General features: G+C 45.7%; 1 protein-coding gene across 1 annotated transcript in view; it reads left to right on the top strand.

Moving 5' to 3' along the window:
- The window catches only part of LRFN2 (leucine rich repeat and fibronectin type III domain containing 2), a 172,840-nt gene extending 166,474 nt beyond the window's left edge, over positions 1-6,366 (top strand). The window contains exon 3 of the mRNA XM_038761093.1: positions 3,403-6,366. Within this exon, the coding sequence (XP_038617021.1) occupies positions 3,403-4,366 (964 nt within the window). The 3' untranslated portion in view covers positions 4,367-6,366. The remainder of the gene's footprint in view (positions 1-3,402) is intronic.
- The last annotated feature ends 15,338 nt before the right edge of the window (positions 6,367-21,704 follow it).

Raw genomic sequence — 21,704 nt, 5'->3', positions numbered from 1 at the left:
AAAATAGATGAGATTAAGAGATTAAGGGAAGCAGCATGGCTCAGTGGAAAGAGTATGGGCTTGGGAATCAGAGGTCGTGGGTTCTAATCCCACCTCCACCACTTGTCTGCTGTGTGACTTTGGGCAAGTCACTTAACTTCTCTGTGCCTCAATTACCTCGTCTGTAAAATGAGGATTAAGACTGTGAGCCCCATGTGGGACAACCTGTTTACCTTGTATCTACCTCAGCATTTAGAACAGTGCTTGGCACATAGTAAGTGCTTCTCCCCCTTCTAGACTGTGAGCCCACTGTTGGGTAGGGACTGTCTCTATATGTTGCCAACTTGTACTTCCCAAGCACTTAGTACAGTGCTCTGCACACAGTAAATGCTCAATAAATGCGATTGAATGAATGAATGAATGAATGAAGTGCTTAACAAATACCACCATTATCATTATTATTATTATTATTGTTATTATTATCATGGGGCAGTTAGCACTTTGGTATTAGAGGAGCAAAGTGTGAGGTAAGGTATAGGGGCGCAAGGTGCTTTAAAGCCAATGGTGAGGAGTTTGTGTTTGATGCAGAGGTGGATGGGCAACCACTGGCGGTTCCTGAGGAGTGGGGAAACATGGACTGAACTTGTTTTAGAAAAATGATCCAGGCAGCAGAGTGATGCGTGGACTGGATATGGGAGAGAGAGGAGGCAGGGAGGTCAACTAGCAGTGTAGCCCTGGGAGTCAGAGGACCTGGGTTCTAATGCCGAATCTACCACTTGCCTGTTATGTGACCCTGGACAAGTCACTTCACTTCTCTTTACATTCTGTATCCTCATCTGCAAAATGGAGATCAGATAGATTTTTGAGTCCCCAAATCTGCTTCAGTTTCCTCATCTCCACAGTGGGGATTCGATACCTGTTCTCCAGCCCTCTTAGACTCACATAGCTTGAAGACTGTGTCTGATCTGATTGTATGGCATCTACCCCAGGGGTTGGCATATAGTGAGGACTTAACAAATACTGTAATTATTATTATAGTGCAATAGAATTGCTAGTCATTATGCCTTCCTTCCAGCGATTTACAATCACATGATGTTCTTTGCAGTTTATTTAGTTCTCAATAATTCATATCTCCCTTTGGACCTGCAATGCATATGCATCTTCAGAGTTCTTTTCTGTGTATGTTGTCTTGGGTGTACTCAGCTTCTTCATTAGACTGCAAACTCACTGAGAGCACTGTTGATCAATCAATAATCAATGATATTTAGCTTCCTGAACCTCCTCAAGTGGCCAGCATAGGGTTCTACACCATGGGAGACCCCGATAAATGTCGGTAATACTTGCGGTTATTAGCTAAATCTTTACAGACCTGACTTGCTCAGGACTCATTTATTCATCCCCCCTCCACAGCACTTTTGTCCATATCTGCAATTTATTTAATTTATAGTAAGTCCATATTCCCCTCTAGACTGTAAACTCATTGTGGGTAGGGAATGTACCTGTTATATTGTTCTATTGTACTCTCCCAAGCACTTAGTACAGTACGCAGTAAGTGCTTAATAAATATGATTGAACGAATGAATGGATGCTCTCTCCAGACTGTAAAGTCCTGTTGGGCAAAGAATGGGTCTACAAACTGTTGTATCTCCTAAGTGCTTAGTATAGTGACCTGCAACAGTAAGCACTCAATAAATACTATAAATCGATTGATTGATTGGTTGATTGATTACAGGGAAAGAAATGTTTCAAGCCTGGTGGGCAAAGAAGCATCAATCAATCAATCAATGGGATTGATGAAGTGCTTAGGCTATGCATAGTACTTGGGAGAGTACAATGGAGTAAGTAGTCATGATCCCTGCCTTCAAGAGGCCTACAATCTAGTGGGGAAACATAGTCAAATAAATTACAGGCAGGGGAAGTGTAAGGAACTGTACATAACCACTGTGGTTTGGGGTGAGGTGAATATCAAGTGCTTAAGGGGCTATGAAGCTGAAGTGCTGAGGTGATACAAGAGGGAGAAAAAAATAGCATGGGGAGATGAGCCATGACTCAGGGAAGACTTCCTGGAGGAGGAAGCAGGGTTTTGAAGATGGGGAAAGTGATGATCCAGACTTCATGCTTGTCTTCCCCTGTGTCTCCCCAGAAGCAAGAGAAGGAGGGTGGTGGTTAAGGAATAGTCAGAGGCTGGGGAATTATCTATCTTTGGGTGCCAAACTTGGCATAGTATTGAGGCAGGAGGGTGTATATGTGGGAGGGGGTGGGATGTTGGTCGAGGGGGAGGGTGGTAACATAGAAGGCTCCTTGGGTCCGTTAAAGAGAAACGACATTCCTTCCAACAGTGACCTGGTCAGTAGATGAGATGAGGTGGGACTCCAGGCTGTCCACATCACTCGTGCAAATAGATTCAGCAATGTAATTATGCATATAGCTGTAAACATTTTATTGATTTATTTGTTTATTTATATTAATGTCTTTTCCCCCTCTAGACAGCAAGCTCGTGGGTAGGAATGGCTCTGTTTGTTATTATATTGTACTCTCCCAAGAACTTAGTACAGTGCCTTGCACACAGTAAGCGCTCAATATGTATGAATGAATGAATGAATGAATTAGTCATATGAGTTCATCTGAGCCTCTTTTCTTTTTACCTCTCTCCCTTTCTGTCCCTCTCTCTCCATTTCTTTCTGCCCTCTGCCTCTCTGTGTTTCTCCCTCTATTACTCTCTCCCTTTCTCTTCACTTCTATTTATATCTCCACCTCTCTTTGTTTCTCTCCCTGTTTATCTCTCTCTATTTCTCTCTCCATTTCTTTCTCTACTTCTCTCTCTCCCTCTGCTTTTCTCTCCCTCTCTCCCCATTTCTCCATTTCTTTGTCTCTGTATCTCATTCTCCTTCTATCTCTCTCTGTCTCACTCTGTTTCTCTCTCCATTTCTTTCGCCATTTCTCTTGGCTTTTGTATCTCATTCTCCTTCAATCTTTCTCTGTCTGTCACTGTCTCTCTCTCTCTCCATCTCTCCATTTATCTCTGTCTCTCATTTGGCTACTATCTCTCTCTGTCTCTCACTCTGTACCTTTCTCCCTATTTCTTTCTCCATTTCTCTCTGTCTCTATCTCATCCTGCTTCTATTGCTCTATCTCTCTGTATCTCTGTCTCCCACTCTGTTTTTCTCTCTCTCTTCATTTATCTCTGTCCCTGTATCTCATCCTGCTTCTATCCCTAACACTCTGTATCTCTGTCTCTCACTCTATTTCTCTCTCTCCATCTCTCTTTCTCCATTTATCTGTCTCTCTATCTCATTCTGCCTCTATCTCTAATCTCTATATCTCTGTCTTTCACCCTGTTTCTCTCTCCCTCTCTTTCTCTGCATCTCTCTCTCCATTTCCTTTCTGCCCCCTCACCCCTCATCCTCCCTTTCCACCTCCAAGGATGATCCCGGCTTCCAACAAAGCCTTCGTGGTGAACAACCTGGTGTCCGGGACAAGCTACGACCTCTGCGTCCTGGCCATGTGGGAGGACACGGCCACCACCCTGACGGCCACCAACGTCGTGGGCTGTGCCCAGTTCTCCACCACTGCGGACTCCACCCGGTGCCAGTCTCTGCGCGGTCAGTTCCTGGGGGGCACCATGGTCCTGGTGGTCGGGGGCATTGTCGTGGCCACCCTGCTGGTCTTCATCGTCATCCTCCTGGTGCGCTACAAGGTGTTCGGCCACACTCAGAACAAGATGGCCAGCGTCAGCAACGTCCACTCCCAGACCAACGGGGCCCCTGTGTCCGTGCAGAATGGGGGGCCCCCGCTGGTCGACCCCAAGGTCGGGGGGAGGGATGACCTGATGGAGCTGAACCGCAGGGGCTCCATCCACGGCCGCGTCTCTCCCTTTTCATCGTCCTCCTCCTCCTCATCGTCCAGCTCCTCGGATGGGCAGGCCAGGGCCAGGCTGAGCCCACACAGCGAGCCAGGCACGCTGGCCAGCAAGTGGCGACCGGCCTCCCGGTCCAGACACAACCTCGACCGCTTGATGGGGGCCTTCGCCTCACTGGACCTGAAGGGCCAGAAGAGGGAGGAGCTGTCAAGCTCCAGGACTCCGTCCGGGCCGGGGCCAGCAGCAGGAAGACACTCAGACAGAGAGCCGCTGCTGGGGGCCCAGGACTCCGGGGCCCGTGGTCTCCTTACTCTCCCCCTCGAGGGGAAGACTAAGCGCAGCCACTCTTTTGACATGGGGGACTTTTCCACGGCACAGAGCTGCAGCTACCCCAGAAAGATCACTCGCATTTGGACAAAGCGCAGCCTCTCAGTAAATGGCATGCTTTTGCCATTTGAGGACGCGGACCAGTCGGGGGCCAAAGTGACTTATGGCAGCTCAGAATGGGTGATGGAAAGCACAGTATAAACCCAAGGGTCTCCTCTTCCCTTCCTCCTCCACCCACTCACAAGCCAGAGGGGAAGGGAGTGGTCCAGGCACACGGAGAGATCTAGATTTGCGACCTTGGGGACAGCTGGAATCTGAACTTGTGGAGGCCGAGGCTAGTTCTGGTCACCCAGAGATGGATGGTCGAACATCACAGGGTGGTGTCCTTTGTGGCGGTTTGGGTTTAGAGGCCCGTCCTTTTCGTTTTGGTGACCTGATCTAGCTTGGGTTCAGGTGACCTTGGCTGAGATCATCCGAAGTTGAGGTCATGGGGACATGGAGTGGAGCCCTTGCTCTTCCACCCAAATTCAGCTCTGAGGGGGTCTCGGGATTGGGGCGTGGAACCTGAATACTAAGTGGATGAGCTAGCTTATGTCACAGGGACACAGTTAGGAAGGTGTTGTGGGTGTGGTGGGGAATTGGGTGGTTTGAGCCCAGTTAAAATTGCTGCTCCCAAGGTCTACTCTTCACCCCCCAAGCCCCTTCATCAATAATAACCCCCAATTGAACCAAGTATGAAAGACAGCTGGCAGCCGGGCATTCACAAAAGCTCTGAAGGCGGCGGGGGAGTAGTATTTCTCCTTGTTTCTTTTTGTTTGGGGGCTTTGATTTCTCTTTCCACTGCTAGCAGAGCTGAGCGCTCCGCTGGTCACACAGCGAGTGGAAGGAAATCCCTGGCTGTCAATCTGATGGTGCTTTGGGTGACGAGAGAGAGAGTCCTCTTCTGACACCGAATCTCCATGATGCCAGGGCCCCAGGAGGCTTGGGTTGGGGGTTTGCAGGGGGTGGAGGAAGAGGCTTGGTCTTTTTTCTAATTCCACTTCACCACCTGCCCAGGGCCGGGCCAGAGATATTTGCCGCCTGAGGAACCCCAAAGACCCAGCATGGACTGGATCTCTTTGTGCAATAAAACCCAGGGGCTGCTGGGAAGTGATCTTCTGGGAGTGTGGGTGTGCTTAGCAGGAAACAGGAGGGTCCTGGGGCTGGGGGGAGGGAGAAGGGGGAGATATGCTTTGTTTCTGCTCATGAAACATTTCCATGTATGGAAAGAGAAAAAGGCTTAGGGAGGGGTGGGACTCCCAGAGAAAGCTCTTCAGGTAAAAACAATACAGACATCGGCTCTGTCGTTCTCTCTGTCTCGCGATCTCTGTCTCGTCATGACTCCCTGTCTCTGCGTGTGTCGTCCCCTGACTCTGTCGCTCCCTCATTTCCCCCCACCTCTCCTCTGTCTTGAATGAAGAAAAGGGGCTGGAGAGTTTAGTTTTGTTAAAGTCGATGGAACAGCTCTTTCCCAGACTAGGAATGATTCCAGAAATGCTGGTCATGGGGTCACCCCTGGGGTGGATTGGGGGTTGGGGCATCCAGACTGGATTTAAACAGAAGCCTCTTGGCAAACCGTCCTCTCCTACTTCACCCTTCTCCCTCATGCCACCCCTCTGCCCATTACTGCCAGGCCCAGCTCAGTCGGTGATTATGTATTGAGAGTCCACTATGTGCAGAGCACTGTTCTGACCACTTGACAGAGTACGATATGACTTGTAAACTGAATTTAGGCTTGTTCTCAGCATCCGTCTATCCGGAAAAAAAGGGATGAGGCCTTTCTGTAGAGCTGCCTCACCTCAGTTTGAGCCATTGAGGATTTCACTGGGGTGACTGATGGGTTGTTCTTTGTTCTTTCCTCTCTTTCCTCCCTCTTTCCCTCCCTCTTTCCATCCCTCTGCCCTCTCTTCCACAATCTGGCTGAGAAGGAAGCAGCCCTGGGTGACGCTGTTCTTTCTATTTTATTTTTTTTGGGGGGTTGGGTCCAGAGAGAATGGAAGGCGCCGGGGAAAGAGCCAGACTCGATGTTTATTCTTTTGAACGGCTCAAAGATGTATTGTGGCTCAGCTGTGTACTTGCTCTTGTGTTTACCATGTTTCCTCCTTGGAGTTTTAGAAAATGACATCCCTGTGGTCAGAATATGATTATCATTCTTTTCTTTTTGCTACAAAATGTACAGTAAAGAGATTCTTGGGAAAAAAAAGAATGTTCTTTCTGTGAATGCCCAGACTTTTCTTTTTAGGAGACGTCCTCATGTCAGCCCTTGCTGCTGTTTTTCAGACACACTCCCTGGGATTCAGGCCCCTTGCAGGGCTGTGGGGATGTGGGATGAGCCACCCTGATTGTCAGAGATGGATGCGGCCCCAGGCTGGGGCTGCTGAACAAAGCCAGGTACTGATTCTCTGTCCAGTCAGCAAAAATGGTATCACTGTTGCCCAAATTCCCTAATAAGGCTTTATCTCTCTTTCTCTCACCCTCCGTTCCCTTTTATTCCACAAAACACCCCCCTCAGAAGCTCCCAAGAGCCTCTGCAGCAACAACACTCACATTTCTTCCCAGAAAAGGCTGGGGAAAATCAGCATAGAAAAGGGGAAAAAAAGGATCAGTATATTCAATTTCCATTAGCCCCACAGACTATTTCTCCCTTAGCCCTGCTGCTTGATTCCTCTTTTAAAATTGAACATGTGACCATTGTAAATTTTCTGGCTGCCCTAGAACTATGGCTCCATTTTATAGAAAATCCCCAAACCCATTTTTAAACATGCCCTAAGTTCCCTTTAAACATTGGACCAGTAAACTAGTCTCTGCCAGGGGGCTGTTCCTTGGACCATTTACTAGACAAGAGAGATAGAGAGACAGAGAATGCCAGAGTGGGAGATAGATCGGTAGAGAGGAAGAGCCCCAGAGATAGAGAAGGAGAAAAAGACAGATGGAGATAAAGAGGTAAGGGGAGAAAGTGAGCAAAGAGAGACACAGAGACAACATCCTTGTCCTTCCTAGTTCTCTTATTTATGGTATTTGTGAAAAGCTTACTATGGGTGAGGCAGTGTACTAAGCGCTGCAGTAATAATAATAATGATGGCATTTATTAAGCACTTACTATGTGCAAAGCACTGTTCTAAGCGCTGGGTAGGTACAAGCTAATCAGGTTGGACACAAGTCCATATTCCCCATGGGGCTCACAGATGAGGTAAATGAGGCAACAGAGAAGTGAAATTCATTCATTCATTCATTCAATCATATTTATTGAGTGCTTACTGTGTGCAGAGCACTGTACTAAGCATTTGGGAAGTACAAGTTGGCAACATATAGAGACGGTCCCTACCCAACAACAGGCTCACAGTCTAGAAGGGGGAGACAGACAACAAAACAAAACAAGTGAAATGATTTCCCCAAGGTCACACAACAGACAAAAATAAAATAAATACATTTTGATTTTTCTTAAGCTCTTACTATGTGCCACACGCTGTACTAAGCACTGGTGTAAATACAAGATAAACATGGTCTACGTAGGAGGGAAGACAGCCAGTCAGCCAATGGTATTTATTGAGTGCTTACTGTGTGCAGAGCACTGTACTAAGCTCTTGGGAGAGTACACTATAACACTATAACAGGCACATTCCCTGCCCACAAGGAGCTTACAGTCCAGAGGGCCAAGTATTGAATCCCCTGGTCATGCTGCTTCTCACTGACCACTCAGAACCAGAATTGATCCAGGGTACCGCTACAGCGCTTAATACAGTGCTCTGCACACAGTAAGCACTCAATAAATACAATTGAATGAATGAATGAGGAACTGCCCTCTTACTGGAAACAATCACCGTTCAGGTGCCGTCTCCCAGGAACTTTACCCGATCAGAAGTCATGACCCCAGATGTCCAGCATTTCATCCATTCTCTCTAAGTCAAGATAGGAAGAAGGAAATAGCACAGTGGCTATCGTGGACCACCAGGTCTCCCCTTGACCCCAAATCCTCCTTCGGAGTTTTGGGGGAGGCCCAACTGACTCTCAAACCCCCCAACATTTTGCATTTAGAAATTGCTCCCATCATGCTTACATTGGGAACTCTGTCTTCCCCTCCCTCCCTCCCTCAGGCTCCCATGTTGAAGCTGCCGGCTTAATCTTAATCACCTAGCAGCTTCCGCTCTGAGCGCTAATTATCCCCTGTCACTCCAGGAAAATTACGGATGGCTTTCGGTTGGTCATGACAGCCGATCAAGTGGCTGCCGCCTCCGTTCTCTCTGTTCCCTCTCCTCTGGAGTTCTCTTTTCAGCGCAGAAGCTGAGAGGCACAACTCATGCTGGGCTGGATTGGGCACAGCGGGGGACGGTGGGAAAGCGGAATGGAACTCACAAAAGAGCTGTCCTGTCCATTTGTTCCGGGGAGAAGACACGCCAGACAGCCGGGCCTGCCTGGGTCCAGGAGGCTGGTGAACCGTTCTAACAGCAGGTGCCAGTAAGCTTGGCCTCTTCCAGGGAATAAAAGTCCACCAGCATCTCCACAGCAATGAGTCTGGGTAGGGACTGTCTCTATATGTTGCCAATTTGTACTTCCCAAGCGCTTAGTACAGTGCTCTGCACATAGTAAGCGCTCAATAAATACGATTGATGAATAATAATATTAATGAAGGTATTTGTTAAGTGCTTACTACGTATCAGACACTGTTCTAAGCACTGGGTTAGAAACAAGCTAATCAGGTTGGACACAGTCCCTGTCCCCCATGGGGTGCACAGTCTTAAACCTCATTTTACAGATGAGGTAAATGAGATCCAGAGAATTATTCATTCATTCATTCAATTGTACTTATTGAGTGCTTACTGTGTGCAGAGCACTGTAATAATAATAATATTAATGAAGGTATTTGTTAAGTGCTTACTACGTATCAGACACTGTTCTAAGCACTGGGTTAGAAACAAGTTAATCAGGTTGGACACAGTCCCTGTCCCCCATGGGGTGCACAGTCTTAAACCTCATTTTACAGATGAGGTAAATGAGACCCAGAGAATTATTCATTCATTCATTCAATTGTACTTATTGAGCACTTACCGTGTGCAGAGCACTGTACTAAGTACTTGGGAAGTATAAGTTGGCAACATATAGAGATGGTCCCTACCCAACAGCAGGCTCAGAGTCTAGAAGGGGGAGACAGACAACAAAGCAAAATATGTGGACAGGTGTCGAGTCAGTCAAGTCAATTATTTTTATTATGGTATTTGTTAAGCACTTATTATGTGCCAAGCACTGTTCTAAACACTGGGATAGAAACAAGTTAATCAGGTTGGACACATTCTCTGTCCCTCATGGGCCTCACAGTTTTAATCTCCATTTTGCAGATGAGGAAACTGAGGCCCAGAGGAGTGAAGTTACTTGCTCTAGGTCACACAGCAGACAAGTGGCAGACCAGGACTAGAACCCAAGTTCTGTGGACTCCCAGGCCCATGGGGTTGCTCCTCAGAAGGTAAGTCATGAAGGCTGCAGGGGACAGGAATTAGAAGAAGACTGGAAGAAACCCAGATAGATGACCCTGTCCCTCCCCTCGGCCTCCTTGTATGATGAAGGTCAAGTTGCTATTTGTTTAGCTCTCAACATTTCTGGCTGTGACATCATCCCAGTGACAAAGAGGGTCAAGTGGGATAGATCCCACTGAATAATGGAACCTTCATTCAAGCAAGCTGAGAGGCTGTGAGGCCTAGTGGACAGAGCAAGGGCCCGGGAGTCAGAAGGCCCTGGGTTCTAATCCCAGCTCCACCACTTGTCTGCTGTGTGACCTTGGGCAACTCACTTCACTTGTCCATGGCTCAGTTACCTCATTTGTAAAATGGGGATTAAGACTGTGAGCCCCACCTGGGATAGGGCCTGCGTCCAACCTGATTAGTTTGTATCTACCCTAGCACTCAGTACAGTGCCTGACACATAGTAAGCACTTAGCGAACACCACTAAAATAAATTAAAAATGAGAAGGGACTACATCCATCCTGATTATCTTGTATCTAGTACAGAGCTTAGTACAGTGCCTGGCACATAGTAAGTGTTTAACAGATACCATTAAAAATTAAGAAGGGAGAACAGGTATTGTAACTCCAATTTAGAGATGAGGTAACTGAGGCCCAGAAAAGTAAAGTAACTAGCCCAAGACCACACAGCCGAAAGCAGAGCTGGGAGTAGAATCCAGGTTCTCTGACTGTGCTTTTTCTACTAGGCAACACTGCTTCTCTCACACTTCAAACCACTTACGTGAGCTCCAAGTGGGACAGTGTAGTCTTGTGGATAGGTCACAGGCCTGGGCATCAAAAGGACCTGGGTTCTAATCTCAGCTCCATCCCTTGTCTATTGTGTGACCTTAATGACTCTGTTACATTGTTCTCTTCCAAGCACTTAGTACAGTGCTCTGCACACGCTTAGCATTAGATAAATATGGATTGCTTGATTGATTACCAACTCTGTTGTACTCTCCCAAGTGTTTAGTAGAGGACTCTTTGCACCGTTAAGTGCTCAATAAGTGCCATGTTTTTGATTGACTCATACCTCTGTTGATGGATCCCAAAATCCTTATCACTGCTGGCTCATTTTTGATTGCTGGTCCCCTAAAACCCTCGATATTGTGTCCATCTGAATTTGCCCCATTTATTTTTCACCTGTGACTGCTAAACCTATTGGATTTCATCCTGTTTGGATAGGACCCTTTTACCCATTTGTCTAAGTCAAATGGAATTCTATTCCTGTCTTCGAAAAGTATTAGCAACCCCACCCATTTCAATTTCTTCATCCAAGTCATCAATCACAATATTGGTTAGAACCAGTCCAGGATTGGTCCCTGTGAGACTCCACTCAACTTGGCCCTGCATCATCAACATCATCACCATCAATGTTATTTATTGAGTGCTTAATAATAATAATAATAATGGTATTTTTTAAGTGCTTACTATGCACAAAGCACTGTTCTATAAGCACTGGGGGTATACAAGGTAATCAGGTTGTCCCACGTGGGGCTCACAATCTCAATTCCCATTTTACAGATGAGGGAACTGAGGCACAGAGAAGCTAAGTGACTTGCCCAAAGTCACACAGCTGACAATTGGCGGAGTCAGGATTTGAACCCATGACCTCTGACTCCAAAGCCTGTGCACTTTCCACTGAGCCATGCTGCTTCATTGATCTTAATCTGTGCAGAGCACTGTACTAAGCACTTACAGGGTGGCACTGAGCTTACTACCATCTTCTCGAGTCATGTGAGCACCACTCCTAAAGCTAGAGTGGGCAGAATCACATTTTGCCAGCCAGGCGGTGAGGATGTGAAATTCTTCCTGATGGAAAAAAAAAAATCGGATGTTTTATTGGAGTCTAAAATAGATTCCATCAGTGGCTTCCTTCAGCTAAATAGTCTGCCACTCTTTCCCTGAAAAAGATTAAATTGTCTGATATGATTTGTTCTTCTACAAACCATGTTAGTTTCTTCCAACTATCATACTTTTCTCTGAGCAGTTGCAAATTGATAGGTAATTTGTTCTCATATCTTCCCAGATATCACTGTTAAGCTGATTTGGGAAGCAGCATGGCCTAAGGGAAAGAACACAGACCTGGTAATCAGTGAACCTGGATTCTAATCCTGGCTCTGCCAGCTGTCTGCTGTGCGACCTTGGGCAAGATATATAATTTCTTTGTGCCTCAGTTTCCTTATCTATAAAATGGGGATTCATTTCCTGTTCTCCTTCCTACTTAGATTGTGAGCCCATGTAGGAGAGGGACTATGTACGACTTGTTTATCCTGTATCTAACCTAGTGCTTAATATAATGCTTGGGACATAATAAGAATTTTAAAATATTACTATTATTAGTCTGTAATAAGTTAAGTATTTCTTTCCTCCAACCCACTCCAAAAACATTTCGACACTTATTGTAGCATTTGTAAAATGCTTACTAAGTGCCAGGCACTGTTATAAATGCTGGGGTGGATAAAAGCAAATCGGATCCGACACAGTCTCTGTCCCACATGGTGCTTGCAGTCTTAATCTCCATTCTACAGATGAGGTAACTGAGGCACAAAGAAGTGAAATGACTTTCCCAAGATCACACAGCAGACAAGACTGTGAGCCCGTCTTCTAGACTGTGAGCCTGTTGATGGGTAGGGACTGTCTCTATATGTTGCCAACTTGTACTTCCCAAGTGCTTGGTACAGTGCTCTGCACACAGTCAGTGCTCAATAAATACGATTGAAAGCGTTGGTGCCGGGATTTGAATCCAGGTCCTGACTCCCAGGGCCATTCTCTATCCACTATGCCATGCTGCTTCTCTAACATGATATTTATACTTTTCCAATTTTCAAGAACTCTTCCTACCCTCAGTGAGCTCCCCAAAATAGTGGTCTTTGGGTACCCTGCTGAATTATAAATGTCCAGTTTTGTTTGTATTTTTTAATATCCTTTAACACTTTCTTACTCTATTCTGATTTGGCTTTCCAACCTTTCAGCCCAGTGGGACTTACCCAGGTTAGCTGCTCATTTTTGATCATTTTTTGTAAAGACAGATGTGAAAAACACATTAAAAACCTTTGCCTTTTCCCAGTCATCTGTTATCAGCTCTCCTTCCCTGTCTGATTCCCCTGGCCCACCTTTTGTGCCTAATATAATTGAAGATTTTCTTTATGACCTTTCATGTCTCGTGCTAGTCGAATTCCCTTTTCGGCTTTCACTTTTCTAACCGTGTCCCAATATAATTGGGCTATTCCGTTGTATGACTCTTAAATGATCTAGCCTCGTTTCTACTTTCTGTAGCTTTCCAAAGTGTCCTTTGCTTCTCTAAAGAGTTCAGTCTAGCCAATGTGGCCTCTTGTCTTTCCTCTGCACTGGTATCTTTGTTACTGAGTCTGTGGAACTACCTTTTTGAAGAACATTATGTTTTCTACGACTCCTTTTCCTCTTAGACCTTCTTTTTTTTATTTTCAATCATTCTTGTTAAGTGCTTACTGTGCATTAAACACCTTTAATAATAATAATGATATTAATAATAATTGTGGTATTTGTTAAGCACTTACTACATGCCAGGCACTGTGCTACTACTACTAATAATAACAATAATGGCATTTATTAAGCGCTTACTATGTGCAAAGCACTGTTCTAAGCACTGGGGTGGTTACAAGGTGATCAGGTTGTCCCATGGGGGCTCACAGTTTTCATCCCCATTTTACAGATGAGGTAACTGAGTCCCATAGAAGTTAAGTGACTTGCCCAAAGTCACACAGCTGACAATTGGCAGAGCTGGGATTTGAACCTATAACCTCTGACTCCAAAGCCCGTGCTCTTTCCACTGAGCCACACTGCTTCACCCTGTACTAAGAGCTGGGATGGATACATTTAAATCAGGTTGGACAGTCCCTGTCCCATTTGGGGTTCACAGTCTCAATTCCCACTTTACAGATGAGACCACTGAAACACAGAGAAGTGAAGTGACTTAACCAAGGTCATACAGCAGACAAGTAATGGAGCTGGGATTAGAACCCATGATCTACTTATGCCCAGGCCCTTGCTCTATTCACAACAGCATGGTAGATAATCAGGTCAGTCACAGTACCTGTTCCACTTGGGGTGAAATATGTTCATGAGGTGTGTGCTTATTTTTTTGTGACCTCTCGGTAGAAAATCCTCCACCCCTGTACCCCAATTTCCCCTCACTTGAGTACAACTTCTCCAGGAATATCATTTGGTCCAGTCAAGTAATTAATTAATTAATCTTTTATTTATTTATTTTTATGGTATTTGTTAAGCTCTTACTGTGTGTCAAACAGTGTTCTAAGCACTGGGATAGATGCAAGTTAATTATGTTGGACACAGTCCCTGTCCTATGTGGGGCTCATGGTTTAAGTAGGAAGAACAACCGGAGAACTGAGGCACAGAGACATTAAGTAAACTGCCTAAGGTCACAGAGCAAGCAGTTGGCAGAGCCGAGATTAAAACTCAAGTCCTCTGAATCCCTGCCCTGTGCTCTTTCCACTAGCTCATGCTGTTTCTTTACTGAGGGCTTACCATGTGCAAATCACTTTTACTAAGCGCGTGGGAGAGTACAATACAACAGAGGTTGGTAGACACGTTCCTGCCCACAAGGAGCTTACATTCTAGAGGATTAGTTCTAGAAGAAGGTACAGAAGCAGCACCTCCTTGGTTGTCTGCGGGCTTCAGAAAACAGGCTTTTCGAGAGCTTTCAATCAAGTTTCTCTTTTCTTTAGGCAAACACAAAAGCCCTGGAAACCAGGGCTGGAGAGTCTGAGTGCCCACCAAGAACTGCTATTTTCTGCTTCGTATTCTTCCCACCCAATTAATTATGAGTCAGTCCCTAGGGGGAGTCTGGTCCCAAACACAAATTGTTGGAAGGTCAAATGACACCAACAAAGCCCCACAACAGTCCTGTGCCTGCCGCTCCCCTGCTTATTACGCAGTCCGCTGAGGAGGGCTTGCTCCAGTCCCTGCATACATCCAGGAGGGGTAGAAGACATTCACAAAACACTCCAGGCCTTCTTGCTTTGCAAGGCTACTGGCTGCTCAATCACTGCCCTGATTTCCTGCTACAAATCAGCCTTCACACTTTGCTTTTCTAACTTCTTACTGTACCTCGATCTCATCTATCTTGCTGCTGACCTCTCATCCACAACCTACCTCTGACCTGGAATGCCCTCCCTCCACAAATCCGACAGACAATTACTCTCCCCACCTTCAGTGCCTTATTGAAGGCACATCTCCTCCAAGAGGCTTTCCCTGACTAAGCCCTCTTTTCTCCTTCTCCCACACCCTTCTACATCACCCTTGCACTTGGATTTGCTCCCTTTATTCACCCCTCCCTCAGCCCCAAAGCACTTATGTCCATACACGCAATTTATTTATTTGCATTAACGTCTGTATCCCCCTCTAGACTGTAAACTCACTGTGGGCAGGGAACGTGTCTATCAACTCTGCTATATCATATTCTCCCAAGTACTTAGTAAAGTGTTCTGCACACTGTAAGCAGTCAATAAATATGAGGCAGGCTGAAGTTGTACACTCTTTCACATGCACACAAATACACACAGACGGTTGTGAGAGAAAGCATGCAGAACTCTAGTTACCTCTCTTTTTGGTGTGATCGGAGCTGGAGGAAGAGCGTTGCTAGGCAGTGGATGCCAAAGCAACATATTCTAGCATTTTCTCCACAGGTGAGCAGCCTGTGAAGTTGATATCAACAGGATATCAGCCAAGCTGAATCACCCCGGGGGCTCATTCCTACTCTCCTGGTACTAGCAACAGAGGGAAATTTTGATTGTGTCTTTCCCCTCTCCCACTTTTCCCCTCCTTAATTTCCCCAACCTGTGGCATGCTATCACTCAATCATTGGTATTTATTGAGTCTTTAGTGTGTCCAGAGCATTGTACTAAGCACTTGGGAGGGTACAATATAACAGAGTTGATAGACACATTCCCTGCCCCCAATGAGTTTACAATCTAGAGGGGGAGTCAAACATTAATATAAATAAATCAATTATAGATATTTACTGAAGTGGTGTGGGGCTGAGTGAGGGGCTGAATAAAAGGTAGAGAAGCAGCATGGCTCAGTGGAAAGAGCCCGGGCTTTGGAGTCAGGGGTCGTGGGTTCAAATCCCAGCTCCGTCAACTGTCAGCTGTGTGACTCTGGGCAAGTCACTTCACTTCTCTGGGCCTCAGTTCCCTCATCTGTAAAATGGGGATGAAGACTGTGAGCCCCACGTGGGACAACTTGATCACCTTGTATCCCCCCCAGCACTTAGAACAGTGTTTTGCACATAGTAAGTGCTTAACAAATGCCGTCATCATTATTATTATTATTAAGTAGAAAGGTGACATGGAAGGGAGTGGGAGAAGAGGAATAAGGGATTAGTTGGGGAAGACCTCTTGGAGATGTGCCTTCAGTAAGGTTTTGAAGGTGGGGAGAGTGATCGTCTGTTGGATAAGAAGACGAAGGGATTTCCAGGCCAGGGACAGGACATGGGAGAGAGGTCGGTGGCGAGATAGGCCAGATCGAGGTATAGGATGATATCCCCTCTAAACTGTGAACTCATTGTGGGTGAGAAAAATGTCTCTGAACTCTGTGTCCTCCCAAGTGCTTAGTACAGTGCTCTGCATTTGACTGATATGCTGAAAGGGTCATGTGAGAAACCATCAGTTGGAAATAAAATAAAATAGCCCTCCATCTTATGACTTTGGTTCAGGAGAGATTCATCAGGAGTCTGGGGGTGGAGGTGAAAAAGAAAAATGAAGATGCATTAAATCAGAGTTCATCCACAAACTGTGTTCTTCAATTAATTATTTATGGGAGCACATCTTGCCATACCACTGCTCCTTCTTCATATGCGATGGATAATTACTCTCCCCACCTTCAAAGCCTTATTGAAGGCATATCTCCTCCAAGAGGCCTTCCCTAACTAAGCCCTCATTTTCTCTGCTTTCACCCGCTTCTGCGTCACCCTGATTTGCTCCCTTTATTCACCCCTCACCCTCAGCCCCACAACACTTACGTCTCTCCATTTAGACTATAAGCCTGTTGTGGGCACGGAATGTGTCTACCGACTCGGCTATATTGTACTCTCCCAAGCACTTAGTACAGTGCTCTGCACACAGTAAGCACTCAATAAATATGACCATTTGATTGATTGCTGTTTTGCTGAATGCTCTGTTTTAAAGGACAGGAACTGTGACCTTAATAGTTGTCTCCTTTTAAGCCTTCTGGATTTGCCGCTAGACTCGTGGTGCTTCCTGCTATTACTGCTTTCATTTCCCATTCTCTAAACTATTCATGGAATGTGGGGTCCTTTAACAATCTCTCCCCCTACACGAGCTGTTGGTTTCCTGTGGGATAGGCATGTTTGAAAAGTCATCACTTTATAATTTATTAATGGTCCCCTGACTTTTCCCTCAAATGATTTAGGGCCAGAATATTTTCCTATCATGCAGTTAATTACCATCTGGACTGCTTAATGAGTCGGGCCAATAGGCAGGGAGCTGGGGGGCCAGGGTGGGGGTCTGCCGTGAGTTGGGGGTATGAGTTCTGAATCATGGAATAGGCTGCTTGCATCCTGAAGCCTGTGGGATCATGGAAATGGTGGCAACTTCATAGAAGCAGGATTGTCTAGGGAAAGAACATGCGCCTGGGAATCAGAGTATGTGGGTTCTAATCCTGACTTTGCTTTCTGTTGGCTTTGTGACCTTGGGGAAGTCACAACTTTCCTGTGCCTCAGTTCCCTCACCCCTAAAATGGGGATTCAATACCTGTTCTCTCTCCTACTTAGACTCTGAGCCCCATGTGGGACCTGATTATCTGCTCCAGAGCATAGTATAGTTCTTAAGCTTAGTCTGAGATTTAACTAGATTGTACATTCATGCTCTACATTGTGGATGGAAAGAGCAAATGTCTGTGATTTCCTGGATTGGTAGAAAGCAGTCAGAGGTGCAAAAAATCTCAGTGGAATCATGAGACAACACTCCACTCAAACCCATCCATTCTGCATCCAAGGAGACAAAAACAGCAATGTGAGGGATGGGCAGAAAGGGTTGCATCATCAGTAGTATAATGATGAATAACCCGAACTGTCACGTGGAACACTGAGTATAAATTTCCTGACAGAAAGCCATACATTTAGAGAAGCAGCATGGCCTTCGGGAAAAAACACAGACCCGGGAGTCAGAGGACTCGAGTTCTAATCCTGGCTGTGCTATTGTCCTACCGAGTGACTTTGAGCTAGTCACGTCACCTTTCTGAACCTCAGTCTCCTCATCTGTAAAACAGGAATTCAATTTCTGTTCCTCCCTGCTACTTAGTCTGTGAGCCCCATGAGGGACAGGAACTGTGTCTATCATGGTTATTTTGTATCCAGTCAGCACAGTATTTGGCACATTATTATTATTATCATCATCGTCATCATCATTATCATCAATATTATCATTATTTTTATTTTACTCTCACCATCTTCATTTCCAAGGAAGAATAGAGGAAGTCAGGATCCTGGACATCACCAATAAAGCCCATCAAAATTCCCTCATGTATTTTCAATTGATGGTGATAGTATTTGTTAACTGCTCACTACATGTCAAGCACTGCTCTGGATACAAGTCAATCATGTTGGACACAGTCCCTGTCCCACATGAGGCTCACAGTCTAAGTAGGAGGGAGGACAACTATTGGATCTCCATTTTTACAGATGAGGAAACTGAGGCCCAGCTAAGTGAGGAAGTTAAGTGATTTTTCTAAGATCACACAGCAGGTAATTGACAGAGCTGCAATTAGAACCCAGGTCCTCTGACTCCCAAACCTGTTATCTCTCCAGTAGGCCAGCCTGCTTCTCATTCTAGGGAAAAAAGAGGCTCTTGGATTTAGGGAACCAGCCTCAGCTACGTGGGTATCCCCAGAGACAAAAAAGAAGAGGGGCAAAGTGAAGGTGGGGATACAGTATTCGTCACCAGAAAAGTCAATTGCTGGTTCTCAGTTCTTATACTGCTCCAAGATCTTCCATCTCTAAGGAATTCGACATTGACAGTTGGAGACTATGGGGTTTCCTCCCTACAAGTCCCAGTGGAAAAAGCTCAGACCTGGGAATCAGAAGTTCCAAATTCTAATCCCAGATCTCCCACTGGTCTACCTATGTGACATCGAAAAGTCACCTAAACCCTCTAAGCCTCAGTTTCCTCATCTGTACAATGGGGATGAAATAGACTGTGAGCCCTATGTGAGATTGGAACTCTGTCCAATCTCATGACCCTGTGTCTACCCTAGTGTTTAGCACATAATAAGTGCTTAATAAGTGCTGTCATGACCATAATTATAGAAGTCTCAAAGAACAGAGACAACCTCAGCTGTTCCCTACAACAAGCTTCCATCCCAGAGGGAATCAACCAGTCTGTTTACAAGGAACAAACAACTTCATTTACTTCAAGGTTGAGGTGTAGGGGTGTTGATAAATCAATCAATCATATTTATTGAGCGCTTAGTGTGTGCAGAACACCGTACTAAATGCTTGGGAGAGTACAAAATAACAGAGGGTTTTTTTTTCTTGTTTTGACATTTTGTGGTACATATTAAGTGTTTACTATGTGTCAGGCACTGTGCTATGTATCAGGGTAGATACATGATAATCACGTAGGACACCATCCGTTTTCCACATGGGGCTCTCAGTCTTAATCCCCATTTTTACAGATGAGGTAATTGAGGCACAAAGAAGTGTAGTGACTTACCAAAGTTCTCAAAGCAGACAAATGGTACAGCTGGGACTAGAAGCCTGCTCTTCAAGACTCACAGATCCATGCTCTACCCATTGAGCCACTCTGCTTCTCTCAGTGGAGAGTTGTTAGGCACGTTTCTTGCCCACAAGGAGCTTACAGTTTAGAGAGAGAGACAGACATTAAAATAAATAAATGAGAATGTAAAGTAGAGCCTGGGCATCATAGAAGATCAGGTCAAATGGGAGGGTAGAAAAGCAGGCAGGAAAAACCTCAGAAAAGAATCCTCCTAAGGACAAGATGTAGACCAGAAGAGAGGCATTCTGAGAGAAAAGCTGAACAGATTAACTGAAAGAAAGAGGGGAGAGAGAGAAAGCCATTTATAGGAAGATGTATTTATTTACATTAATGTCTGTCTGCACCTCTAGACTGTAAGCTCTCTATGGGCAGGGAAGGTGTCCATTTATTGTTAAACTGTACTCTCCCAGGCACTTAGTACGGTGCTTTGCACGCAGTAAGTGCTCAATAAATTCGATTGAATGAATGAGTGAAAGTTTCTGGCAAGAATCCAAATCGCGAAGCAAGATGGAAAATGATGGAGTCTCCTGTCAGGAATGACAGATGATCCTCGGTCTGGAAGCATCAGGACTGAAGAACTGCAAGAAGGAATTCATCAGAGCTGAGAGGTTTTTTCAGTGCCATGTAAACTCTCCAGGCTGGGCCGGCCCTGTTCACTCTCCAGGCTTGGGGTGTAAACAGAGAAGAGGTGGGCGGGGGGCAACTCTTTGTCAAGTGCCCTTGCAGACGCTTTTACACATGGATCCCTTCCAAAATGACCATGGCACAATGCCAGCGCTGTGCCATAGCTCCTCAAATGGCAGGTGGTTGCTTTCGTGACTGCTGTGATCTCTGGTGCCCATGGTAACTGGTGATTTTTCAGGATTGTTGCTTATCCTGTTCACCACCGCAAATGTCATGGGTGGTCCTCAATCTGTTCTAATAATAATAATAGTATTTGTTAAATGCTTACTATGTGCAAAGCACACTAATAATAGTAATGTGTGGCATTTGTTAAGCACTTACTATGTGCCAGGCACTGTACTAAGCGCTGAGGTGGATACAAGGAAATTGGGTTGGACACAGTCCCTGTCCCACATAGGGCTCAGTCTTAAACCTCATTTTACAGATGAGGGAACTGAGAGGCCCAGAGAAGTTAAGTGACTTGGCCAAAGTCACACAGCAGACAAGGGGCGGAGCTGGAATTAAAACCCATGACCTTCCGACTCTCAGGCCTTTGCTTGTCCCACTGGCCCCAAGGAGGAGGCAGCAAGACTCATCCACATATAATATGTTGAAGCAGTGTGGCCTAGTGGAAAGAGCACGGATCTGGAAATCAAGGGACATAGATTCTAAGGCAGGCTCTGCCTGCCAGTTGACTATGAGCATGTTGATTAAATTTTCTGTTGCCTCAGTTTCCTCATCTGTAAAATGGGGATTTGATATCTGTTTTCCCTCCTACTTAGACTCTGAGGCCCATGTGGGACAGGGACTGTGTCTGATCTGGTCATCTTGTATCTCCCACAGCATTTAGTACATTACTTGGAGCATAGTCCATGAGTCAATCGCATTTATTAAGTGCTTACTGTGTGCAAGGCACTCTGTTAACATTCCCAGATACATTCCCTGCCCACAACAAACATACAGTCGGTAAGCACTTAGCAAATACTACAGTTATTATAATATGGGACTCGCAGGCTAAGAGGGAGGGAGAACAGGTATTTCATCTGCAGTTTGCAGTACCACATAGTGGATAGAGCAAGGGCCTGGGAGTCAAAAGGTCATAGGTTCTAATTCCGGCTTTGCCACTTGTCTGCTGTGTGACCTTGGGAAAGTCACTTCGCTTCTCTGTGCCTCAGTTACCTCATTTGTAAAACAGGGATTGAGATTGTGAGCCCCACATGGGACTGTGTCCAACTCCTTTGGCTTGTAACTACCCCAGCTCTTAGTACAGTGCCCGCTACATAGTAAGTGCTAAAGGAATTACCATCATTATTATTATTTTGCAGATGAGACAACTGAGGCACAGAGGAGCAAAGTGACTTGTCCAAGGTCACACAGCAGGCAAGCACTGGAGCTGGTATTAGAACCCAGGTCCCTTACTCTTAGGCCCGGGCTCTTTCCCCAAAGCCAGACTGCTTTAGGCTTGCTGAAGAGACTCACCCCCTCCCAAATCAGAGCTTCTCTTCACAGGGGTAGGAGGGGGTGGCCATGCATTGCCAACTTGTACTTCCC

This window comes from Tachyglossus aculeatus, chromosome 19, assembly GCF_015852505.1.
Source record: "Tachyglossus aculeatus isolate mTacAcu1 chromosome 19, mTacAcu1.pri, whole genome shotgun sequence".
Taxonomy (NCBI): domain Eukaryota; kingdom Metazoa; phylum Chordata; class Mammalia; order Monotremata; family Tachyglossidae; genus Tachyglossus; species Tachyglossus aculeatus.
The sequence above is the reverse complement of the archived record's forward strand: the minus strand, read 5'-3'. Positions and strand labels throughout refer to the sequence as shown.